This window comes from Nycticebus coucang, chromosome 12, assembly GCF_027406575.1.
Source record: "Nycticebus coucang isolate mNycCou1 chromosome 12, mNycCou1.pri, whole genome shotgun sequence".
Classification (NCBI taxonomy): Eukaryota; Metazoa; Chordata; class Mammalia; order Primates; family Lorisidae; genus Nycticebus; species Nycticebus coucang.
In genome coordinates this window covers 81,142,011-81,163,822 of record NC_069791.1, presented here as the reverse complement: position 1 = coordinate 81,163,822, position 21,812 = coordinate 81,142,011, and the positions used below count along the sequence as shown (strand labels likewise).

The window sequence follows — 21,812 nt, the reverse complement described above, 5'->3', positions numbered from 1 at the left end:
GTGTGGTCAAGGTATCCTTATTTCAGGTTCCTGTTCTGAGCCCTGGGCCTCCATCAGGGCTGCTCACAAAACCTTCTTTTTTGTAGAAAGAGGCCACGTGGCCCTCCATTCATCCACCTCTAGCTGGTGCGTCTCGGTTTTCCAGCCAGCATCCTGCAGTCCTAGGGAGAGATCACGGGGTGTTGCCAGGAATACAGGGGAAGAGATCTTGGCCTGACCCTAGGGAGAAGGGTAAGGAGAGGCACAGCCTGGGAGCAGGCTTTGTGCACTACTTGGGCTCTCCTTGCCTCTGCTGGGTGATGTCTGGCCCCAAAATGAGGCTAAACCTCATCTGGATGCAGCAAGCATTCCTTGAGATAGCACATGAACAGGGCTGGAACGGAATAGGTGCTAAATAAAAGGTCATCACCAGTAAATGTGAGCCCCTCCTCTTTTGATTCACCCAAATATTTCCTAAATGCCAACTAAGATTACACAGACTGTCAACATTGACACAGCTTCAGAGACCATCCTTACCTCCCCATCCTATAGACAGAGAAACCGAGTCCCGGGCTTAAGATAACAGAGAGAACCCAAGTCTTTTGTGGGTGGGAATGGGCAGGGTACCCAAGGAAAAGGCAGGGACCAAGGAGCCATGGATGTTACCTTTCAAGAACTTTGGAAAAAATGTGTCCAGCACTTGGTGAACCTCTCTGATGATGACCCAGCTGTCTTTCTCAGGACCTGGGGTGGAATGCAGAACCAGCTTTCCTGTCTTCAAAACGGACAGAGAGTCCCTCTCTCCATCTCTGCTCTGAGCCATCAGCAGTCTAGATTATGAGGCTCTTTCTTACCTGCTCGCATCTGGTTCCTCAATTCTTCCAGCTCTCTTGGAAGGGGTCCATCTCCCCGTAGGGCTCCAAGTACCAGCCCATGCGTGGCAGCTCTTAAGATGGTCTCAGAGGCTGCCATCTGACTCAGGACTACCTGTACTTGGTCTGGAGAGACCCAGGGACAGACTGGCATCAGGGAAGGGCCACTTCCCTAAACACCCTCAACCCTATCTCCCTGCTTCAGCCATCTGTCCGCAGAGGCCTCAGCCTGGCATGGAAGGCTATCTCTTCACCCTTTCCTTTCAACTTCATCTCCTGTTGTTCCCAATGCTCTGGTCAAACCAAAATGCACAATTTACAACTACACTTTCAAAATAAACCCACCTTCGCAGTTCACTGAGGTGGGTTTATTTTACATTTCTTTAATGGCTAGTAACCACCATTTAATATGTGACCAGCAGACTAGTAAACAAAAGAACTTGTTTACCCAAGAGGCGACCTAGAATGGGTGAGAAGAGTGGTTCCCCAGGGACAGCCAAAAGTCATAACCTTATGTGAGGAAGTGTGCTGGAATGTACAAAGTGCTGTTACATAATCTTCTTATTTGATCCTCATAAAAACACTATAGGGTGTGGTGCCTGTGGCTCAGTGAGCAGGGCCCTGGCCCCATATACTGAAGGTGGCGGGTTCAAACCCAGCCCCTGCCAAACTGCAACCAAAAAACAAACAAACAACAAAAAAAAAACACTATAGGGAGGGCAGCGCCTGTGGTTCAAGGAGTGGGGTTCCAGCCCCATATACTGGAGGTGGTGGGTTCAAACTGGGCCCTAACCAAAAACTGCAAAAAAACAAACAAACAAAAAACACCATAGGTAATAAGGCAGGTATTAGTAGCTTCATTTTACAGAGGGGTAAAGTGAATTTCATTGGGACATGCAGATATAATTTGAAAGCATCAAAGTCTTGTCTAAACTCCAGGATAAGGCTGGGCGTGGTGATTCATGCCTGTAATCCTAGCACTGTGGGAGGCCGAGGTGGGTGGATTGCTTGCGCTCACAGGTTCAAGACCAGCCTGAGCAAGTGTGAGAACCCCCCGTCTCTAAAAAACAGCCAGGTATTGTGGCAGGTGCCTATAGTCCCAGCTACTACAGAGGCTGAAACAAGAGGATGGCTTAAGCCCAAGAATTTGAGGTTGCTGAGCTTTGATGTCAGAGCACTCTACTGAGGGTGATAAAGTGAGACTCTGTCTCAAAAAAAATAAATAAATAAACTCCAGGATAATAGGTAGCTGCCAAACTGCCCAGGGCTTGGGGTTCTGGAGCTGGAGGAATGAGAGGGTGACCCTAGGAGGGTGAGTCTTAGGCTGGGAGGCACACTTACTTCGTGACTGGTCCCAGCAAAGGAGGTAGGGTTCTTGGTGCCCCTCAACCAGCTGCTGCAGGTCAAAGACACTAAGGGAGAGAAGGCAGTGCACTGGGGGAGGGGAAAAGCAAAGGCAGGAATACTCATCCAGTCAACTAAACAGCAATTTAACTATTAGCTATCATTGTTCATACTTAATCTGTATGTCGCTCACTTCCTATCTCTCCCTCAGCCACTACCCACACATACCCCTCATCCATCCTTCCTTTCTTCCTGTATCCAGTCAACAATTTTCTCAGTCCACTCATACTTCTTTCATCCAACATACCCCTTAAATCTACTTATGCTATACACCTTTCCTTCCCTCCCAGACCCATACTGACCCCCATTTCCACTGTCTAGTGGAAATGGAAGAACCTAGAACAGAGAGGTGGGTGCTTGTTGGGGGTGGCCAGTTTGTAACGAGAATAAGAAGCATGTGTGAGGAGTATGGGTGGCACTAGTGATAAGGGGGAGACACTGGGCCACTCACCTGGAGATCAAGTGGTGTAGGGGGACCCCTAGGGATAGAGATGGAGAGAGCCGGAAACCTGTGGGAAGCTGGAGTCAGGATGCCAAGGCAGTGGGAGAAGCTGGGAGACAAAGGACTCAGCCCAAAGGGTTGGGTCACCTGTCCACAATGGCTCCATCTTATTGGCTGAGGTGGGGCCAAGTACCTCTCCCCTCTGAAGGAAGTGCTTCAGGACCAGCCGAAGCCGGCCTTCATTCAATGTCTCCATGACAATGGCTCGGACGGCCCGGTAGTTGGCATAGATGTGGAGGGCAGTGAGGAAGAAGAAACATCCAAGGCTGAAGCTAGGGCAAGAGAGTGAGGTGGCCAATGGGGGCAGAGGCCAAACTGGGGATTTCCTTCCCACCCCTGCTCCCAGCTTACCTAGGGCAATCTGACACCAGGGGAAGTATCAAGAGGCTGACCAGAAGCCCTGCCAGGTTCACCAGTGTCTCCTGAAAAATGGCAGAGGGGTTGGGAGTTGCAGGGCTTCCCTCTAGGCCAGACTGACTGTTCTTGAGTGCCTTTCACCACATTCTTCCCTGCTCCAGAGGCTCCCAAGGCTCCCTACTTAAAAATTTACAGTTAAATATGGGGAGAATGGATGACTGGATACAGGAGTGCCAAGTAAATACTTAATGTTTTTGGTGAGTGAGCTACTATTTAAAAGAAGGCAGCTGCTTTTCCGCTGAGGCAGACACAGTACTGTTGGAATGTCCTTCGCACGTGCTTGTGTTTTGTAAGAGTCACCCGAGTAGACCCACATCCAGGTACTCATTACTGTGTGAGGAGTTCTTCAGGGTGAGGAACTACCTTTATTTAGTGGTTTAAAAAGGCTTGAGTCCTCCTGCACCTGCCATCTCTTAGTATGCAGTAACTGGCAGACAAGCTTCAAAGGGGTCAAGAAACCACACAGGAAGAGAAGGGACAGACCCAATCTCTTCCCTTATGAATCAATGTTGACCCTCTGATGACCAGACTGAAGTCACTCTAGAGGGCAATGGTTCTCAACCTTCCTAATGCCGCGGCCCTTTAATACAGTTCCTATGAACCGCTGCTCTGGGGAAAAGATCCCAGGCCGCCTGCCCCCAGCTCTTCATGAGAGAGGAGTCGGGACTGGGGCCCCTGACCACTGGGGCTCCAGGGAAAATAAGTACAATCCAGGCCCTGCCCTTGAGGATCTCCCAGGTTTCTGCCTGCTTTTTCTCACCTGCTCTGTCACTGGCCCCACAACCTTGCCCTCACCCCAAGCTGTTTTTTTTTTTGTTTTTTGTTTTTGAGACAGAGTCTTACTATATCACCCTTGATAGAGTGCTGTGATGTCACAGCTCACAGCAACCTCAAACTCTTGGGCTTAAGTGACTCTCTTGCCTCAGTCTCCCAAGTAACTGGGACTACAGGCACCTGTCACAACACCTGGCTTTTTTTTTTTTTTTTTTTGGTTATAGTTGTCATTGTTGTTTGGCAGGCCCATACTGGGTTTGAACCCACCAGCTCTGGTATATGTGGCTGGCGCCCTAGCCACTGAGCTACAGGTGCAGAGCCTCCAAGCTGTTTTTTTCCAAGGCCTCAGGGCTTCCTCAGTCCAGGAGGCAGTAACACATCACAGGGACAGCCTAGACACATGCTCAGTCCTCCACAGCAGGCCTCTACTTTCTGCTGCTGTCGCTTTGTTGCCACTCAGTGTGGCTGCTAGAAATGACTGTTCCCACCTAGTAGAGAGGAGGTCCCCCTGCTCCTGAACTTCCAAGGTCTCTCATCCTCAGTTTACTGCCACACTACAGTCTTTATTCCCATAGCCCACCCTCTTGCCAGAAGGGCTGGGTAAAAAGGACTCTCCAGCCTCAGGTTGTCTCTCTACCAAAAAACAGGACTGGATAGAACAGGGGCTTCTAAACTGCTTCAGCATCGAAGAAATCCGCTTCACACTTGTGGGACTTCCCTGGCACTTACTTCCCTCATCTGTAAAACAGAAATAGCAGAATCTACCTCACAGGACTGGTTGAAAGTTAAATGCTGCGATGTAGTGCACATAAACAGGAGTTTGGTAGGGATCTAATAGATGTAGGGTTCAGTCTTAGGGGTATCCCTACCCTCACTCCAGGATCCCTGGGGCAAGAGGAGGGGCTGAGCCAGAAGGGCTGCTAAACTGCTGAGTAGAGGCCTCCAGCCAGTGACCCTAGCAAACCCACACACCAAGCACCTTCTCACTTGCCAAGTGCCTTCACATGTGGGGCCTCATGTGATCAGAACATCCAGCTCCCAGGGTGGGGCTGTGGCATAGAGAGGGTGAGGGTTTACTTTCAGCCACACAGGGAGTGATCAGGGCTTGAGATCAGCTTGGACTTATTGCTACCAGACTTGTGCCCTCACACCTGACTACATGTGCTAAAAGTCAGAGCAGGGAGCACCTATATGTCTTCCTGTGTGTTCCCCAACCCCATGAGGCATACGGGCGCTTCTCTCCATACTCCCAAAATGTGATCTGGCCTGGACCAGCCTCTTTCTCCCCCACACCATCCCTCCAACCCTGGCTCCTCACCTGGCTGCTGTCCTTGGCTGACACATCAGCCATGTTGTTTCTCCGGGCCTGGTGCATGGTCAGTGCAGCCCGGGTGGCCCCACCAGCCACGCTCACAATGCACTAGGTGGGGAAAGGGAAGAGTGAAGGTCAGGGTAGCCATGTGCTGTGGCAAGACAGGTGCTCATACCAGCTTGAAAAAACTAGGCCTCCTGGTTTTGTCAGGTGACCCCGCAGCAAGACCCTGAATAGTTGGTAAATAGTTTCTATCTCACAGTTCCCTTAGGCTCTCCTCCCTTGTCTTCCCAGGAGAAAACTAAAGTCCTACCTGCCACTATCACCCTGTGGACACGACCCTACAGAAATTTAATTTCCTCCTCAATATGGAGGCCCCCATTCCTAGCCCAGAACTTCCCTACCCTTTAACTACTATTCTGTACCTTGCTGAGCTCCCAGGCCGTCTGCCTTCCAACTTAATGCTTTCATTCTGCCTGCATCTCCTCTGCAGTTAAGGCTTATCCAGCCTTCCAGGCTAATTACAAAGCTACACTGGTGGCCCTGACCTCCTAGAGTACCCGGATCTCTCCCTTTGAGCATCAGGTGATAAAGCTCATAGATGAGCTCACCGATTACCCTCATTCATCCCATATTTATCAAGAAAGGCTCTTTTAGATGCCAAGTATAGATGTATGTGCTGTGATATAAGTCAAACACCAGCACTGCCTTCATGAAGCTTATAGGTCAACAGATAATAAGCAAACAAAATATCATATAGGCAGAGGAAATAGTCTGCTCAAAGGTGAGAGGAAGGTGGTACAAAATGAAGTTAGAATAACTGGCACCTGACCACATGAAGCCTTGCAAGCCTCACTAAGGTCTTCATCTTAAGAGTAATGGGGCAGGGAAGTGAGCTGATTAGATTTCCACTTTGCAAGGATTATTGGGCTGCTCTGAGAATAGGGGCGAGAGTAGAAGCAGGGAGACTACCTAGGAACTAACTGTGCTTTCCAGAGATGGGGAGATGAAGGAGAGAATGAACTAGAGAGATTTAAGATGAAAAAAATAACAGAATTGAGTAGAGGTTTAGCTGAGGGTGACAGGTGAAGGGGGATGAGAAGGCATGATGACAGCCAGGCTTCTCTTGGTGTAGCTGTGGGATGGAAGTGCTGGTTACTGAGATGGGAACTTTCTTAAGGGGGAAATTCATGGCGCTGTTCTATTCCCTTCTTTGAAGGATGAAGCAATGGAGGTCCCAAAGGTAGAGTATAGTACAGAATTTGAAGCACATGTCAGAGGTCCCAAACCAGTGGTTTTCTCTGGGTTTCCTACCCTAGGAGTGGACAGGTAGAGGTGCTCACAGCATTTAGAGCTGGCACCAGGGAAGCTAAGTGTCCCCTGCTGCAGAGAACTGTTTCACTCAAAATGCCAGTAGTGCCTTGTGAAGAAACACTACACTATTCTAAATAGACAGATGGGCCTTTGAGATGGGTTTTACATGTCTTCTTGAGTTTTTACTTGGTGCCATGTACTTGATTCTACTGAGGAAAGGCTACAGTCTTTTTTTTTTTTTTTAAGTTTATTTATTGCAATTTTTGGCTGGGGCCAGGTTTGAACCCGCCACCTCCGGTATATGGGGCCGGCGCCCTACTCCTTGAGCCACAGGTGCTGCCCAGGCTACAGTCTTTATGGATTCTCACTAGGCCTCGGTTGCTCATCTGAATGAAGCCAACCTGAGGCAGGTATGAGAGTGAGCAGCCTGGCACGGAGGAAGAGCTCACATTCACCCTACTTACTTCTCCAGTCTCACGCCCTGGTCTGCTCTGTCTTGCCTTTGGACTTTGATCCACACCGTTTCTTTTGCCCAGAAACCCACTCTCACCTTCAACTCAAACTTCAGGACCCAGCTTCAGGGGAGGGCTTCTTGCATCTTCTGACCAGCCTGGGTTCCCCACTGAGCTCACTTGCAGCCCCCTACATTTCTCATCTGGAACACCCATACCTATTATTTCTGTCTGTAAGTTTTTATGGCTTCCTTTCAAAGATGGGAGGGCCCATGTTCTGTGCCAAGCACATGGTAGCCACTCAATAAATATTTTACTGAAAGAATAAAAGGCAACTCAGGAAGCTGGTCCCAAAATGTCGAAATTAAATCACTTCTTTTACTCTGCTTAGCATTCCCTCAAGAGTCCTGCCTTAGACTGACTGAAGCACAAGAGGCTGCCTGGCTGGAGAACGATAAGAAAACATGCTTGGGTTCAAATAGAAACATCTGAACTTTCTCTTCTAGAAGTACCTTAAGCACAGACCCCAGGTGAGCCCACATACAATGCTACCAAAACTTGGGTGTAGGTTTGCCCCAGAGGTGGGTACCTTGGCCAGGTTGCTGGTGCACACAGTCATGGTGAAACAGATGGGGTACAGGGGAGCCATAATCTCGAGGAACATGGCTACATCATTGAGGATGTCAGCAAAAAGCCTGAGGGTGGGATCAGAGGTTAAAGGTCAAAACTAAAGAGACTTTCTTAATAGAAGACTCTCCTCCTCCCTGTCCCAGCCCCTTCTTACCTCCACTGCTTGGCGTTACAGTCCAGTTTGTTCCTGTGAGGGAGGAGAAGTTGTTGCAATTTGGATTTAGGGAGAAAAGATATCCTATGGGCAGTGTGAGGAGTCCTAGGCCCTGGACTGAAGGGATCGGGAAAATCCATACCCCTGTGCAGATACCTGCCTCTATACCTTGTCACTGCTGAGAGGACCTTCTGTGATCACATAGTGTTTCCCCTTATTAAGCATGCCTGAACCAGGGAAAAAAACCTGCCTGTCTTGTGGCTGCTTCCCAACCTCTGGCCACCCTTTTAGAAGACTATTCCTGTGTTTCTCTGCCTCTCCCCTCTTCTTGCTTCATTGAGGGTACCTGGCAAGAAGTCATACATTTTGGACTAGTAAACACTAACTTTTTTTTTTTTTTTTGAGACAGAGCCTCAAGCTGTCACCCTGGGTAGAGTGCCGTGGCATCACAGCTCACAGCAACCTCCAACTCCTGGGCTTAAGCAATTCTCTTGCCTCAGCCGCCCAAGTAGCTGGGACTACAAGCATCGGCCACAATGCCCAGCTATTTTTTCGTTGTAATTGTCATTGTTTGGTAGGCCTGGGCTGGATTCGAAAACAATAGCTCTGGTGTATGTGACTGGCACCTTAGCTGCTTGAGCTACAGGTGCCGAGCCAATTTTGTACTCGTAAACACTAAATTTAATGTAAATCCTCGTGTTACAGATACCTGGCCCAGATAGAGGAGAGAAGGAGTAAAAGGCCAAGAGAAAGAGGTAGGCTCCAACATGTAGGCCGAGGATATTTGTTACATGACATTGTGAATGGCTACCTCATCTGCTCCTCTTTGTCAGGTAGTAGTGACTTAATGGCCTGTGCACAGATACCTAGAAACCACTTCTCTAAGATCCTAGTGGCAGGAGATACTGCAGCCCCCAGCACAGCTTAGAATTTGCAACTTTAGGCTTGAGCCTTAATTTGAAATCTTCTGGAGGGAAAGGGAACATTCCTGGGTGGGGTATCAGGTGCACATGGGGAACTCCTAAATACATGGGCCTGGTCTAGGATTCTGCCCAGTGAACCAGCCTGATACCATGGAAAGAGTACAGGCTTCAGGTTCAAATCCCATCTTACTAGTTACAAGCTACATGGCTTGGGCAAATAACTTCCCTCTTCTAGGTATGTTTCACATCTGTAAAATACACACATTCAATCCTATCCTACAAAGTCATTGTAAGGATTAGGGACAATATACAGAGTGCTCATGTGGCATAGTTAGAGCTGTTAATGGTAGCTAGTGTTTACTGAGCCCTTACAATGTACCAGGCAATGTACTAAGTGCTCTGCATAGATTATCACTCTGAACCCTCAAAACCACAATTAATAGCTGATACTATTATTATCGTCACAGGGGAGAGCTGCCAGAAGTCTGGTGACTAGGAAGACAAACTCACCCCTTCCACCAGGCAAAGACAATGCGTCCCAGCATGCCAGTTGAATCTAGGGAAGAGAAGGTAATCATAAGGAATAAGGAAAGGCCTGGGAGCTGCAGAGCTTGGCAGAGCTTGGCAGTGAATTGGCCGATTCACCCTGGATTATTGTCCTGTACGACACAGTTCAGTCCTGTTTAAGTTCTGGATAGACCTACTTGCATGTGGGGGCAGAGTGACTAGACTCAGCAGCTATGAACTCTGAGAGACATCAACAAGAGATGTTCTTTGCAGCACTGTTCATAAGAGCAAAAAACTGGCACTAATGCAAATGTTTACTTATGGAATGAATAAATTCTAGTTATTCACTCAAAGGCATATTAGGCAATAGTGAAAATTCAAAGAACCACAACTACTCACATCAACATAGGTGAAAACTAGCATTATAATCCTGGATGAAAAAGTAACTCACGAAGATCACATACAATACATTTACCTTCCATAAAAGCTCCAAAACAATGAAAACTAAATAATATAGGTTTAGGAATACAAATATATTTAACAAAACTATTCAAAAAAGCAGGGAATTTAAGTAGAAATTCAAAGGTTATTGCTGATATTCTAGCTCTTAGGCTGGTTGGAGGGTTCATAGGTGGTCATTTATAGTACAAATAAGTAAATAAAGGATTTGAACTCTGGTGGGTGACAGACAGAGCTCGAGGTATAGGGCAGAGAAAGAGGCCGCCTCTGGCTGGGCAGAGAAGTCTCCAGAACCAGCAGGCCCTTCACTTGCACAAAAAATGTTTACTGGCTGTCTTCCCTGTGCCTGTGCCTTCATGAAGCTCTGCAGGGAACCAGAGAATCATGATTCCAGGCTCAAAATCCAGCCTAAGAGAAGACAGCAATTAGTACAAAAAACAGATATAGACCAGGAATCAGTAAACAACAGTTGATAGGCTTTTACTCCCTGGTTTGCAAACAAAGTTTTATTGCAACACAGCTGTGCCCATTTGTTTACAGATCATCTATGGCTATTTTTGAGTTATAATAGGCAGAACTGAGTTGCTGCAACTGAGATGTAAGAACTACAAAGCATAAAATATTTATCATCTGGCCCTTTACAGAGTAAGTGTACCAATTCAGACCATCTTTTATACTGAGTAGCACCCATTAAGCTCAGCAGGGGGATCACAAAGGAGTGTTTTAGAACAAGAACAAGACAAGCAGAAGGGACTTACATAGCGGTACTGGAAAGGACATATACTGTGGGCAGAGAACTCTACCCTGCTTGAGCTTGAGGGCATTGACCCTGTAAGTGGAGGATATAAAAAGGGAAACTAGGTTGTGGGGAGGAGGGTTGGGAGCTTCCTATAATATAGAAAAGTAGTGACATCAGCCAGCCTTTCCCATTCTCCACTGAAAGCAGATGCACTCACTCCTTTCCAGAGCCTCTGATCTTGGGCACTGAGATATAGTGCCCAAGACATACTTCTAATAGACATGCTTCTGCAACCCTGGACTTGAGGGAAACCGCTAAGCATTCTGGTGGATGCCTGAAATATCTTGCCTTTCAATCTTCACAATAACTCTATGAGCTTGAGAGGGATCATTCCCTTTCACTGAAGCTCAGAGAAGACAGATGAACAAAATTGGGACGTTTTACAACAAAATTTGGATTTATACCTTTTCTGGAAGAACCCTCTGTCATTGCCAAAACCAGGTGGAGCTGAGCAGTGTCCTTATTCAAAGGAAGTATGTGTACAGGACAATCCCATCTGTCCTGCTTTGGTTCTCCATTTCTGTCCCCTCTCTGACCCTGGGAATAATACCTCTTAGGGTGGCTTTTACAGGGTCCTTCCCTTCTGTCACCTTAACCTCTTTTGTTCAAGTACATTATCTTTTTTTTTTTTTTAAACTTCTTTAAGTTTCTTTCTTTCTCTCTACTTTTTTTATTTTTAGAGATGGGGTCTTGTTATGTTGTCCAGGCTGGACTCAAAATCCTGGGCTCAAGCAATCCTCCTGCCTCAGCTTCCTGAGTAGCTGTCTTTACAGATATGTGCCATAATACTTGGCTAAAGTACATAACATTCTACACAAAATTTTCATTGTTCCATTTAATATCCTTGTATTAGATCAATTTAATTACTCTGAACATGGCAAGATTACTTTTTCTTTTTTTTTAAGCGAGAGTCTCACTCTGTCACTCTTGGTAGAGTGCTGTGGCATCACAGTTCACAGCAACCTCTAGCTCTTGGGCTTAGCTCTTGCCTTAGCCTCCTGAGTAGCTGAGACTACAGGCGCCGCTGTAATGCCCGGCTATTTTTTTTTTCTTTTTTTTTGCAGTTTGGCCAGGGCCAGGTTTGAACCCACCACCCTTGGTATTTGGGGCCAGCGCCCTACTCACTGAGCCACAGGCACCACCCGGCAAGATTACTTTTATTGTTTACGAAGAAACCCACTGGGTCAGTCTCTATTTTCCTTCCCTTTGACAGCGTTCTCATATCCAATCAGGTGCATGTCGTCTTTGGGCCACTTTACCAAAAAAGAGTCTAGTCTGCCATTCATGCAGGACCCTAATTAGAATCTGAAGGTTAGCTCTAGTATGCATTAATGACACATACCCTTCCTATTATCTGAAAGTCAACACTGTCCATTAGAATAGGAAACTTAATTCCAACCTACATTTTTGCTTCATTTACAATTATTTGCGGTCTAAGATCTAGAAACTTCTGAGCCCTAGGTAAGGAATCAGCTTCTGCAAACTGTACTTGGCTCCACTTTAATATCCTAACTGGCAAAAAGGTGTAGTAGTTAAGATTGGGACACAGGAATAAGTTTGCCTAGGTCTAAATCCTGGCCCTAAGTGACCTTGGACAAGATCACTTAATCTCTCTATGCCTCAGTTTTTCCAGGTGAAAAATTAATTAATAATGGCAGCCAACTAATATAGTTACTGCAGAGATCAAGATACAGTTTACATGTAACTGAACAAAATGTCACTAATAGTATTACTATTATCAGTTGTGACACTTAACACATTTCATTAAGAGATCAGTATCTGGGCGGCGCCTGTGGCTCAGTCGGTAAGGCGCCGGCCCCATATACTGAGGGTGGTGGGTTCAAACCCGACCCCGGCTGAACTGCAAACCAAAAAATAGCCGGGCGTTGTGGCGGGTGCCTGTAGTCCCAGCTACTCGGGAGGCTGAGGCAAGAGAATCGCTTCAGCCCAGGAGTTGGAGGTTGCTGTGAGCTGTGTGATGCCATGGCACTCTACCGAGGGCAATAAAGTGAGACTCTGTCTCTACAAAAAAAAAAAAAAAAAAAGAGATCAGGGCGGTGCCTGTGGCTCAGTGAGTAGGGCGCCGGCCCCATATGCCGAGAGTGGCGGGTTCAAGCCCAGCCCCGGCCAAACTGCAACAAAAAAATAGCTGGGCGTTGTGGCCAGCGCCTGTAGTCCCAGCTGCTCAGGAGGCTGAGGCAAGAGAATCGCCTAAGCCCAAGAGTTAGAGGTTGCTATGAGCCGTGTGACTCCACGGTACTCTACTCGAGCACGGTACTCTACTCGAGGGCGGTACAGCAGTGAGACTCTGTCTCTACAAAAAAAAAAAAAAAAAGAGAGATCAGTATCTGAAAATAAACACATCAAAAAATTCCAAGGGACTTTGTGGGATTTCCAGAGGGTCATGGCTCCTCTACCTGGCTGCCTGCTCTGCTAGTGGGAGCCAACACTTTTGCCTCACACCTCCTCTTTGCAGTAGGTTGCCCACTTCTCTTGCTCTGGCCCTTCCTCTGTTGAGAGTCAAGGGCTACGGAAGAGGCAGCAGCCCCCAGGGAATGAAGCTGAGACCAGAGTCAGGCCTGAGGAGGAGGAGCAGCCACTGATGGAGATGCGGCTCCGGGATGCACCTCACCACTTCAATGCTGCACTGTTGTAGCTGGGCCTCAAATATCTCTTTGTTCTTGGTGTTCAGATTCTGGCCTGCACCTTGGCGGCCTCCATTCTCCGTAGGCATCTCATGGTCTGGAAGGTGTTTGCCCCCAAGTTCATTTTTGAGGCTTTGGGCTTCATTGTAAGCAGCGTGGGACTTCTCCAGGGCATAACTTTGGTGATGCGAGTGGATGGTGCTGTGAGCTCCTGGTTCAAGCAGCTAGTTCTGGCCCAGCAAAGGTAGCCTAGTGTAGGCTGCTGGCACCTGGCTACTGAGAGAGCTAGAGAACAATTTAACCTGGCCCATACAGGTGCTGGATGATCTGCAAGAGAGGCTCAGCTATAACTCTCACCACTATGCAGCCAGAGGCTGTGGACTTCCAGGAGTTCATTATATTATAATTCAGAATCACAGTGGTGCCTATTCCTGACTCCTAATTTGGTGACATCTGAGGGACTAGGGGTATTTCCCCAAATGGAATAAAATAATACTGTAAAAAAAAAAACAAAATTCCAAGGGGGTTTCTTATGTGAAGCTCTGCATAAAAATTTCCCATGTTTGATAAAAATGAGCTTGTAAATCCTTTTTAATTAAGAGGAAATGGTGAAAATGGGTGATGGGCTTATTAACAGTCCACAGCAATGTGCATTTGTAACAGAACAAAAAATCATGTCAATTTATAAAATCCAAGAGAGATTTCTAAGACAAAAACCATTGATAATGAGGCAGATGATTATGAAGGCAACATTTTAAAAATCCACCTAGCAGATTGTCTCCTCATCCCTATAGGACGTCCTTTCTGGTCCCTCAACTGCTTCTAATGTTTCTTGTCACTTAAAAAAATAAAAGACAGTGTGCAACAACCTGTGGAATGTGGAATGTGAGGTGGCAAGACCTCCACAGCCTGGGAGGTGTGTTCAAGGAACGACCCCAAACTGCTTCTCCTCCCTTCCTCCAACAATAGTTCTTTCTCCTTGCTCCCTCTGCCACAAGTCACGTAGCTTCTGTATACTTTCCTGTCTGTTGCCAAAAAGCACATAGCCTTCTCTCCCTACGTTAATCTTTACTCCATGTACTATTACTGCCCCTCAACCTTGTAAAATGAAAATATTCCTCTTGCTTTCCCTATTCATTTACAACATTGTTAGTACAGCAAGCAACCTAGTAGTATATAAACAAAGCTGTTCACATGGTTCGGTGCTGGCAGCAGCCATCAGCTCTGCCAGACCTCCCGGCCCCATCACTTTCTCTCTTGTGTGATCTTCGTCTCTTGTGTGTCTTATTTTCTCTGGTGAAAACAACCTTTTAACCAAAGCCTTGTAGGTAGAGGCTGAAACCCTGTTATTTCTTTTTGCTCTTTATTAATACCCAACGCAGGTATTCTGGTGATGTTACTATGTTGTTTAGTTACTCTGAACATGTTATTTTTTTCATTGTATTAATGGTATTTCATATTTTATACTGTTAAATACTTATGTGTGCTCGGGCACAGTGGCTCATGCCTGTAATCCCAGCACTTAGGAGGCCAAGGTGGGTGGATTGCCTGAGCTCAAAGATTCAAGACCAGCCTGAGCCAGAGCGAGATCTCATCTCTAAAAACAGCTGGGCATTGTGATGGGCACCTATAGTCCCAGCTACTTGGGAGGCTGAGAGAATCACTTGAGCCCAGGAGTTTGACGTTGCTGTGAGCTATGATGTCACAGCACTCTACCAAGGGTGACAAAGTGAGACTCTGTCTCAAAAAAAAAACTTATGGGGCAGCACCTGTGGCTCAATGAGTAGGGCACTGGTCCTATATACCGAGGGTGGCAGATTCAAACCTGGCCCTGGCCAAACTGCAACAACAACAACAACAACAAATAGCCGGGCATTATGGTGGGCGCCTGTAGTCCCAGTTACTCAGGAGCTGAGTCAAGAGAATTGCCTAAGCCCAAGAGCTGGAGGTTGCTGTGAGCTGTGACGCCACAGCACTCTACCAAGGGTGACAAAGTGAGACTCTGTCTCTAAAACAAACAAACATACAAAAACTTATGTGTGAATGACTGCTTATTGATTCAGAGTCATATGGTTCATATAGTTCAGAGTCAGGAATAGTGATATCGAACAACCTGATTAGATAGTGATACAATGTTCAATGTACACAATCTTTGCATACTGATGGTTCAACGTACACAAAATTTGTTTCATGCACAAAATTATTAAAAATATTGTATAAAATTACAGGCTATGTGTATAAAGTACATATGAAACATACATGAATTTCATGCTTAGACTTGATCTCATCCCTAAGAAATCTCATTATGTATATGCAAATATTCTAAAATAAAAAAAAAAATCCAAAATTCAAAACACTTTTGGTCCCAACCATTTTGGATAAGGGATACTTAACCTGTATAGGCAACATGTTGGTAATACGACATGAAACCATTAACTTATGACCCAAGTTCCAAATGCATTCCAAAAACTGAGCCAACAGGAGAGCAATGGAAAATTCCAAATTAAGCACAGTGTGGTGCTATGTAAATGGACTCTGGAGCTAATCCACCTGGGTTCCAATCCACACTCTACCATTTATTGGACGTGTGACCTTGGGGAAGTTTCTATGCCTCAGTTTCCTCGTTTGCAAAATGGGGATAATGGCAATACCTATCTCAGAGATATTGTGAAGATTGAGTCAATACACATAAACAATGGCATAAAAAAGCACTGTTTGTTTGAACCATTATTATAACTCAAAGAAGAGATAACCAGGACAACAAACCACAGATCAACACCACCTCTCCACTAACAAGCACTGTCAGAGAAAGTTTCTTTCCAGAGTTGGGTCAGATCAGGCCAGTTTTCTCAGTCTTAATGGTAAAGGTATGCTCATGATTCCCCAAAAGATCCAGGAAGGATCACCAGAGATGGGGCCAAGTGATAAGATACTAGAAGTGGAATGAACATCCCTTTGAGTCTGATTAACACCCACTGGGGACAGCAGTGAAAGACAAAGGACAGTGGCAAGAGCTCTGGGCCCTCCTGATGTGGAACAAACAGTGGTTTCCCTTTTCTTCTCTATGTCACTCTCTAGGTAGTATGGTAACAAATCTTTTTTTTCTTAAGGATTTTTCAAAAAGCTGTATACACTCAGCAGATGGTCACTATATTATTTATGGCATCATCTAATATCCCGGAGGAGGATATTAGAGGAGGATACAGAATGGCTTTCATCCTTTCCGGAATCTCCTCTCTCCTACACAGGACCAAATACTTACTTTATTTCCCTGAATTTACCAATTTCCCTCACCCTAGGTAGCCGGCAGTTTTATTCAACAAACTGCATTCTCATGCAATCCTCCACAAAGGAACAAGGGATAAAAGATAAAGGGGAAGGAGACGGTAGGGATTTGATATCCAGATGATTTAGGACTCTGAAGTTTGTATGGGACTGGTACGCGGGAATGAAGATATTTCCGCTGTGGGTGATTAAGACTGAGGTACAAAACACTACATACTGGGGAGACTTGCCCGTATTCTATCTAATTAATCAGGCACTAGTCCTTTAATAAAAACACATCAGAGCGCACGGGGGCGGGGTTGAGAGCAGCAACAGAGGAGGCTCCAGGGGTCCAGCTCACCTTTCACAAGCCAGGTGGCAGTGGCAGCTGAAACAGAGGCTTTTGCATTCCCCACTCCTATGCCCAACAAGACTGCTTGGGTGGCCAGGGAGCCCGAGAGACTGGAAGCAAAGGCCTGGAGAAGAAAGAAATGGAGTGAGGAGTGGGCGCAGGAGCACAGAGGTCTACATTCTATTATCGGCTCTCCTTGTTTGATCCTTGACATGTCCGAGCTCTGCTCTGGGCCTCAGTGCCCCGCCTATAAATGGAAGGGAGAAATAGCCTACAGGGCCTCCTTACTCCGGCCTTATGCCACCCCCTGCTCCAGACACCTGGGCTGACCTGCACGGAATCCCACAGCTGGTAAGGCAGATAGTCTGGGCTGACGCTATCCGGGAAGCCCTGCGGCAGGAACACCGCCTGGAGACCTGAGAGAGGTGGTGAGGCGGCTCCGGGAGCCCCCACGCCGCCCTCATCTCGTCCTTCGGGTTTCACCGTGAAGGCCCCAGAGAACCCCCACCAGCGCCACCCCCGGGTCTCCCACTGCAGGCTCCCGTCGGCGGCGGCGTGGCACCGCCGTGCTGCCCCGGAGCCGAACTGCTCCGAGCAAAGCGGGGCCACCAGACTCGCGTCGTCAGCCATCCCAAACGTCTTGATTCGAGCCAGGTTTGATGATAAACGTGGCTCTGCTACACTTCCGGCTTGGCTACGGCGGCTGCAGAGGGGCAACCTTCCTTAAGGAAAGGGCCCTTGGCTTCTGGGTCTCCTTTCTTGTGTTTAGAACTCAGAGGATTCCATTCTCTGGCTTCCCAGACTGGTCCTGGACACCCCAGCACTGGTCTGGCCCTTTTTCCTTGTAGCATTTTGTAGTGGCAGGCGTAGTGGGGGGCTCTTTGGCCACTCAGTTACTGAGGCACTTGAATTCCTTGTGACCTGCAACTGACGGTAATGGGGAGAAGTAAAAGAGGGCGACTCAAGGGAAAGTTATGTTTAACGCCTGGTTGGGCCACAGAACTTTTAGCTGTGTGACTTTGAGCAAGTCAGTACTCCTCTCGGGGCCTCAGATGCCTTCTTTGCTGTGAGGCCAGAAACTATACTTTTACTCCTTATTTTATTCCCAGTACTACCCAACATGTAGTAGGTGCTCAGAAGTATGAAAGAATGAATGCATGCCTGATGAGAGGAGAAATTAGACTAGACGAGACCCCTACTAAGCTGTCCAGTTTTGTTTGTTTTTCTTCTGAGCATCTCTGGCATGACTAGAAGTTCTGTCTTTCAGTCTTCTCCAAGATTGGAGGAATATTATTTCTGAAAGCATCCTAAAGAATCCGAGGAATGGAAAAATCAAGGAATTTCAATAACGTCAGAAAACAAGAAAAACAGGCAGGAAGCCGTGTTGTGTGTTTATTGGGGGAGAAGGTCCATGAAATCGGAGCAGGAAGAATGTAAAGACAAAATGTTTCTCTCCTTCCCAACTCACCTCTTTTTTTCTCTTTTCCTTTTCTCATTTTCTCTTTCCCATCTAGTGCAATGTATTCATTTGAAAGTAGAAATTTGCCCAAAGCATCCTGTTTTTGTTCAAAAATAAAACATTCTGGTTTCTTAGCCTGGCATTCTTGGATCCCCACAGTTTGATTTTAACTGAAACTCTTTACCTTAAACTTCTGATTGTCCCAGACTATCACCTTCCTCTTCCTCGTGGATTTCAGCCTATCAGGCCTTTCTGCCCCACTTCACCTTACCTGACAGACAGGTAGAGTGTCCCTGAGGCTGAAATAAACTTGAACACTTTTTTTTTTTTTAATTTTGTGTTTCAAAACACAGATGGCATAGTCACTTAACATTTGTGTAATGTTTTCTATATTCAAGTACTAATGAAAGGGGACAAAAATAAAACAGAAAATTTGAAGACTATTTTTTTTTTTTTTTGTAGAGACAGAGTCTCACTTCCTGGCCCTCAGTAGAGTGCCGTGGCATCACACAACTCACAGCAACCTCCAACTCCTGGGCTTAAGTGATTCTCTTGCCTCAGCCTCCCGAGTAGCTGGGACTACAGGCACCCGCCACACTGCCCGGCTATTTTTTGGTTGCAGTTTGGCCGGGGCCGGGTTTGAACCCGCCACCCTTGGTATATGGGGCCGGCGCCCTACCGACTACCCTCAGTATATGGGGCCGGCGCCCTACCGACTGAGCCACAGGCGCCGCCCTTGAAGACTATTTTTTAAAAGTGACTGAACCGTGTATTTGAAAAACATTTTAAGAACCTTGTGAATAACATCAAACTGAATGTGTAAGTGTGCCTAGTAAAGAAGCAGTTAGAATTCTATAGAGTTAATCACAGTCTACTTTGGGGACAACGAGAGTTAGTTAATCAGGGTTTAGGTAGAGGATAGATACTAGGTTGCACAGAAGAGGATAATTGAGGTAAAGACAAAGTTGCCAACAGGATAAAGGGATTGGAAAGCTTATGTTTATTAGTTTGAAAGCTAGGATTAAAATTCAGAATAACTTGGTAAATTAGGTTTACCATTTATACTTTTAAAATTTTATTTCCCAGAATTTGGGTCAGAAAAGAAATAAACAGAGGAAAGGGTAAAAATGACTTGCACAAAAAAATAAAAGAACAGCTCATTTGACTGGAAAGTCCACTGGAGGGGCGACACCTGTGGCTCAAAGGAGTAGGGCGCTGGCCCCATATACCGAAGGTGGTGGGTTCAACCGGGCCCCTGCCAAAAAATGCAAAAAAACAAAGTAAGTCCACTGGAGTCTGAAGTAAGCATATTCTGAATTGAGTTGGAAATGAAACGCTAGAGTTAAAACAACAAAACATGCGAGAATACTGAGGTTCTTTTTCCTTTCATTAGTAAAATTCATACCCAGGTTGATCCCTAAGGTCAGTAGTAAATAACACACAATTAAAATTGTAAGTCTTATGTATAAATAAATGCTAAATATAACAAAAGGACATAGCTTATGTTTTCTCCATGTACATTATAAATTTTGTTTGCATCTAATTTTTTTCCAAGTAGCCCTATGATATAAATTATCATTCCATCTACTCCTACTACGAGGAATGAACTATTTTTTCTTCTTTTGAGAACAGTTAAGTTTAAAGAACTCTACCAACTATGGCTCTGTTATTTTGTTTTCAGCTGAAAAGCCATAGTGACTTCTTTTAAAACCATTGAGTCAGTGTTTGGTATCTCTTTTTTGCCAACAATTTGCCCTTGTCTTTCTTCAACATACAAGTGTTGATACCTACTATGGGCTCACTGAGACAGGGACAAAAATAGTCATGGGTGTTGATCTTTTGAAATTATATCCTAGAGGATATTATCCAAATAATCATACAAATAAATACAAAGTTGGAACTGTTTGAATTTCTGGAGAGAGGTACCTGATGTTTAGTATGAAGGTTTTTATTTATTTTTTAAATTATTTTTTAAATTTTTAACTCATTCAAATTTCATCTCAATAATATGAGTTTTTTTTTTCTCTTTTTATTCATTGTTTTATTCACTTTAACATTTATTTAGCACCTCCAATTCTTTTGACACTATGCCGGATATGAGGAATTTACAAGGCATTGCTTTAATGACTCTCAGTCTGTATGGCACTGCAGGTGTAACAAGGTACAAAAGAGATAAAAGTTGCATAAAATAATTTGGAGCATAGAGATGGTGCGCTTAGTTAAGACTTTGTTTGAGAAAGGGTTAGAAAAGACTGGAGGAGATGAGGCATGAAGGAATAAAGTTGACTGAACATGACACCAGAAGAGAAGACAGGTGTTTTTTTTTTTTTTTTTTTTCACATGTACATGTGTTCATTAGGCTTCCACTTTTTGCCTTCACAAAATTAAAAAGGCTTACAATTTAACAACAATAACAATGTTTAAGATAGGGACCAGCTTATAAATGAGGTTGCAGTATCCTGTATGAAAGCTATAATCCAGTTATAACCCAGAATAGGGGGAAGGAGGAAAGGGAGGGGAGGGAGGGAGGAGGGGGATTGGTGGGATTACACCTGCGGTGCATATTACAAGGCTATATGTGAAACTTAGTAAATGTAGAATGTAAATGTCTTAACATAATAACTAAGAAAATGCCAGTAAGGCCATGTTAACCAGTGTGATGAAAATGTGTCAAACGGTCTAAAAAAAAAAAAAAAAAAGATAGGGACCAGAAACAAAAACCTCTCAAAGAACGAAGACAAATACATTCAGAAAAGAAATCAGATGGGATTTTGGACCAGGAGAGCAAGATGGCGGCCAAGTAACAGCTTCCTTGCATCTGGGCACCATGAGTCCGGGGAGATAGGACTCCAGGCATCTCTGGCCTGTGGGATCTGCCTATCATTACCCCTGTCAGGATACAGAGAGTCAGCGAGAGACTTCTGGACCCCAAGAGGAGGACTAAAACAGTGGAAAAACGGCAAGTGGTCGCGTGTGTTCAATAGGTCTAAACCCACCCGCAACTGTAAGTTCAGTAGCAGCAAGACTGCACACCGGAAAGGCCTTACCTGTGAACTTTTTTGGTGTCTTTGGACTTGACACTCAGTTGAGCTGCCTTGGGGAGAGCCTGAGCGGGAATGCAGAGAACTTTGGCCGTTGTCTAGGGGGCCCCAGTCTGAGCCGCTGAGCCAGACGGAGCTAATAGTGTTTGGCTGTGGGCCTCAGGGAGCCATAGTGAGCGATCTGCCCTGGCAAGCTCCACCCTCAGGGTCACAGAGCTAGAATTAGGTGGGAGCTGGTAACCCAGCACCGAGTAGCCTAAGGGTGGGGTCTGAGCCACCTTGCAGCCCTAACCCTCAGGGGCAGAGAGAGACTGGTTTTGGCACACTGGGTAAGTGGATAGCCACTTCAGCAATGATTCCAGTGATAAGCACTTTCCTGGGAAGGCTTCTGCTCAGCAAGTTTATAAGTTCAAAGTGCCTTTTAAGTGGGCTGAAGAGAGATTTAGGGTGTCTACCTGCTGGGGTTTGAGAAATCAGCAGCCTCCAGTCGTATCAGAACTGTGATTAACATCTCATACCCCAGAAGACCACATGTTGCCCAGACAATATTCAA

At 45.8% G+C, this 21,812-nt stretch overlaps 1 protein-coding gene across 1 annotated transcript; it reads right to left on the bottom strand.

Moving 5' to 3' along the window:
• Positions 1-24: 24 nt before the first annotated feature.
• RUSF1 (RUS family member 1) lies at positions 25-17,465 on the bottom strand. The gene is made up of 13 exons (XM_053555091.1): positions 17,090-17,465; positions 16,769-16,883; positions 9,244-9,289; positions 7,811-7,843; positions 7,616-7,721; positions 5,267-5,368; positions 3,109-3,179; positions 2,845-3,029; positions 2,707-2,764; positions 2,193-2,263; positions 834-977; positions 646-723; positions 25-161 (listed from the first exon to the last, which is right to left on the bottom strand). Exons 1-13 carry the CDS (start codon positions 17,387-17,389, stop codon positions 64-66), a joined length of 1,407 nt encoding a protein of 468 aa, XP_053411066.1. The 5' UTR covers positions 17,390-17,465; the 3' UTR covers positions 25-63.
• Between the last annotated feature and the right edge of the window lie 4,347 nt (positions 17,466-21,812).

Coding starts and splice junctions, on each gene's coding strand:
- RUSF1 (XM_053555091.1), bottom strand. CDS start 17,389: ATGGCTGACGACGCGAGTCTGGTGGCCCCGCTTTGCTCGGAGCAGTTC. Junction 9,290..16,768: donor TGCCACCTGGCTTGTGAAAG/GTGAGCTGGACC, acceptor TCTCTTCCCTAG/ATTCAACTGGCATGCTGGGA. Junction 2,765..2,844: donor GATGGAGCCATTGTGGACAG/GTGACCCAACCC, acceptor AGCTTCCCACAG/GTTTCCGGCTCTCTCCATCT.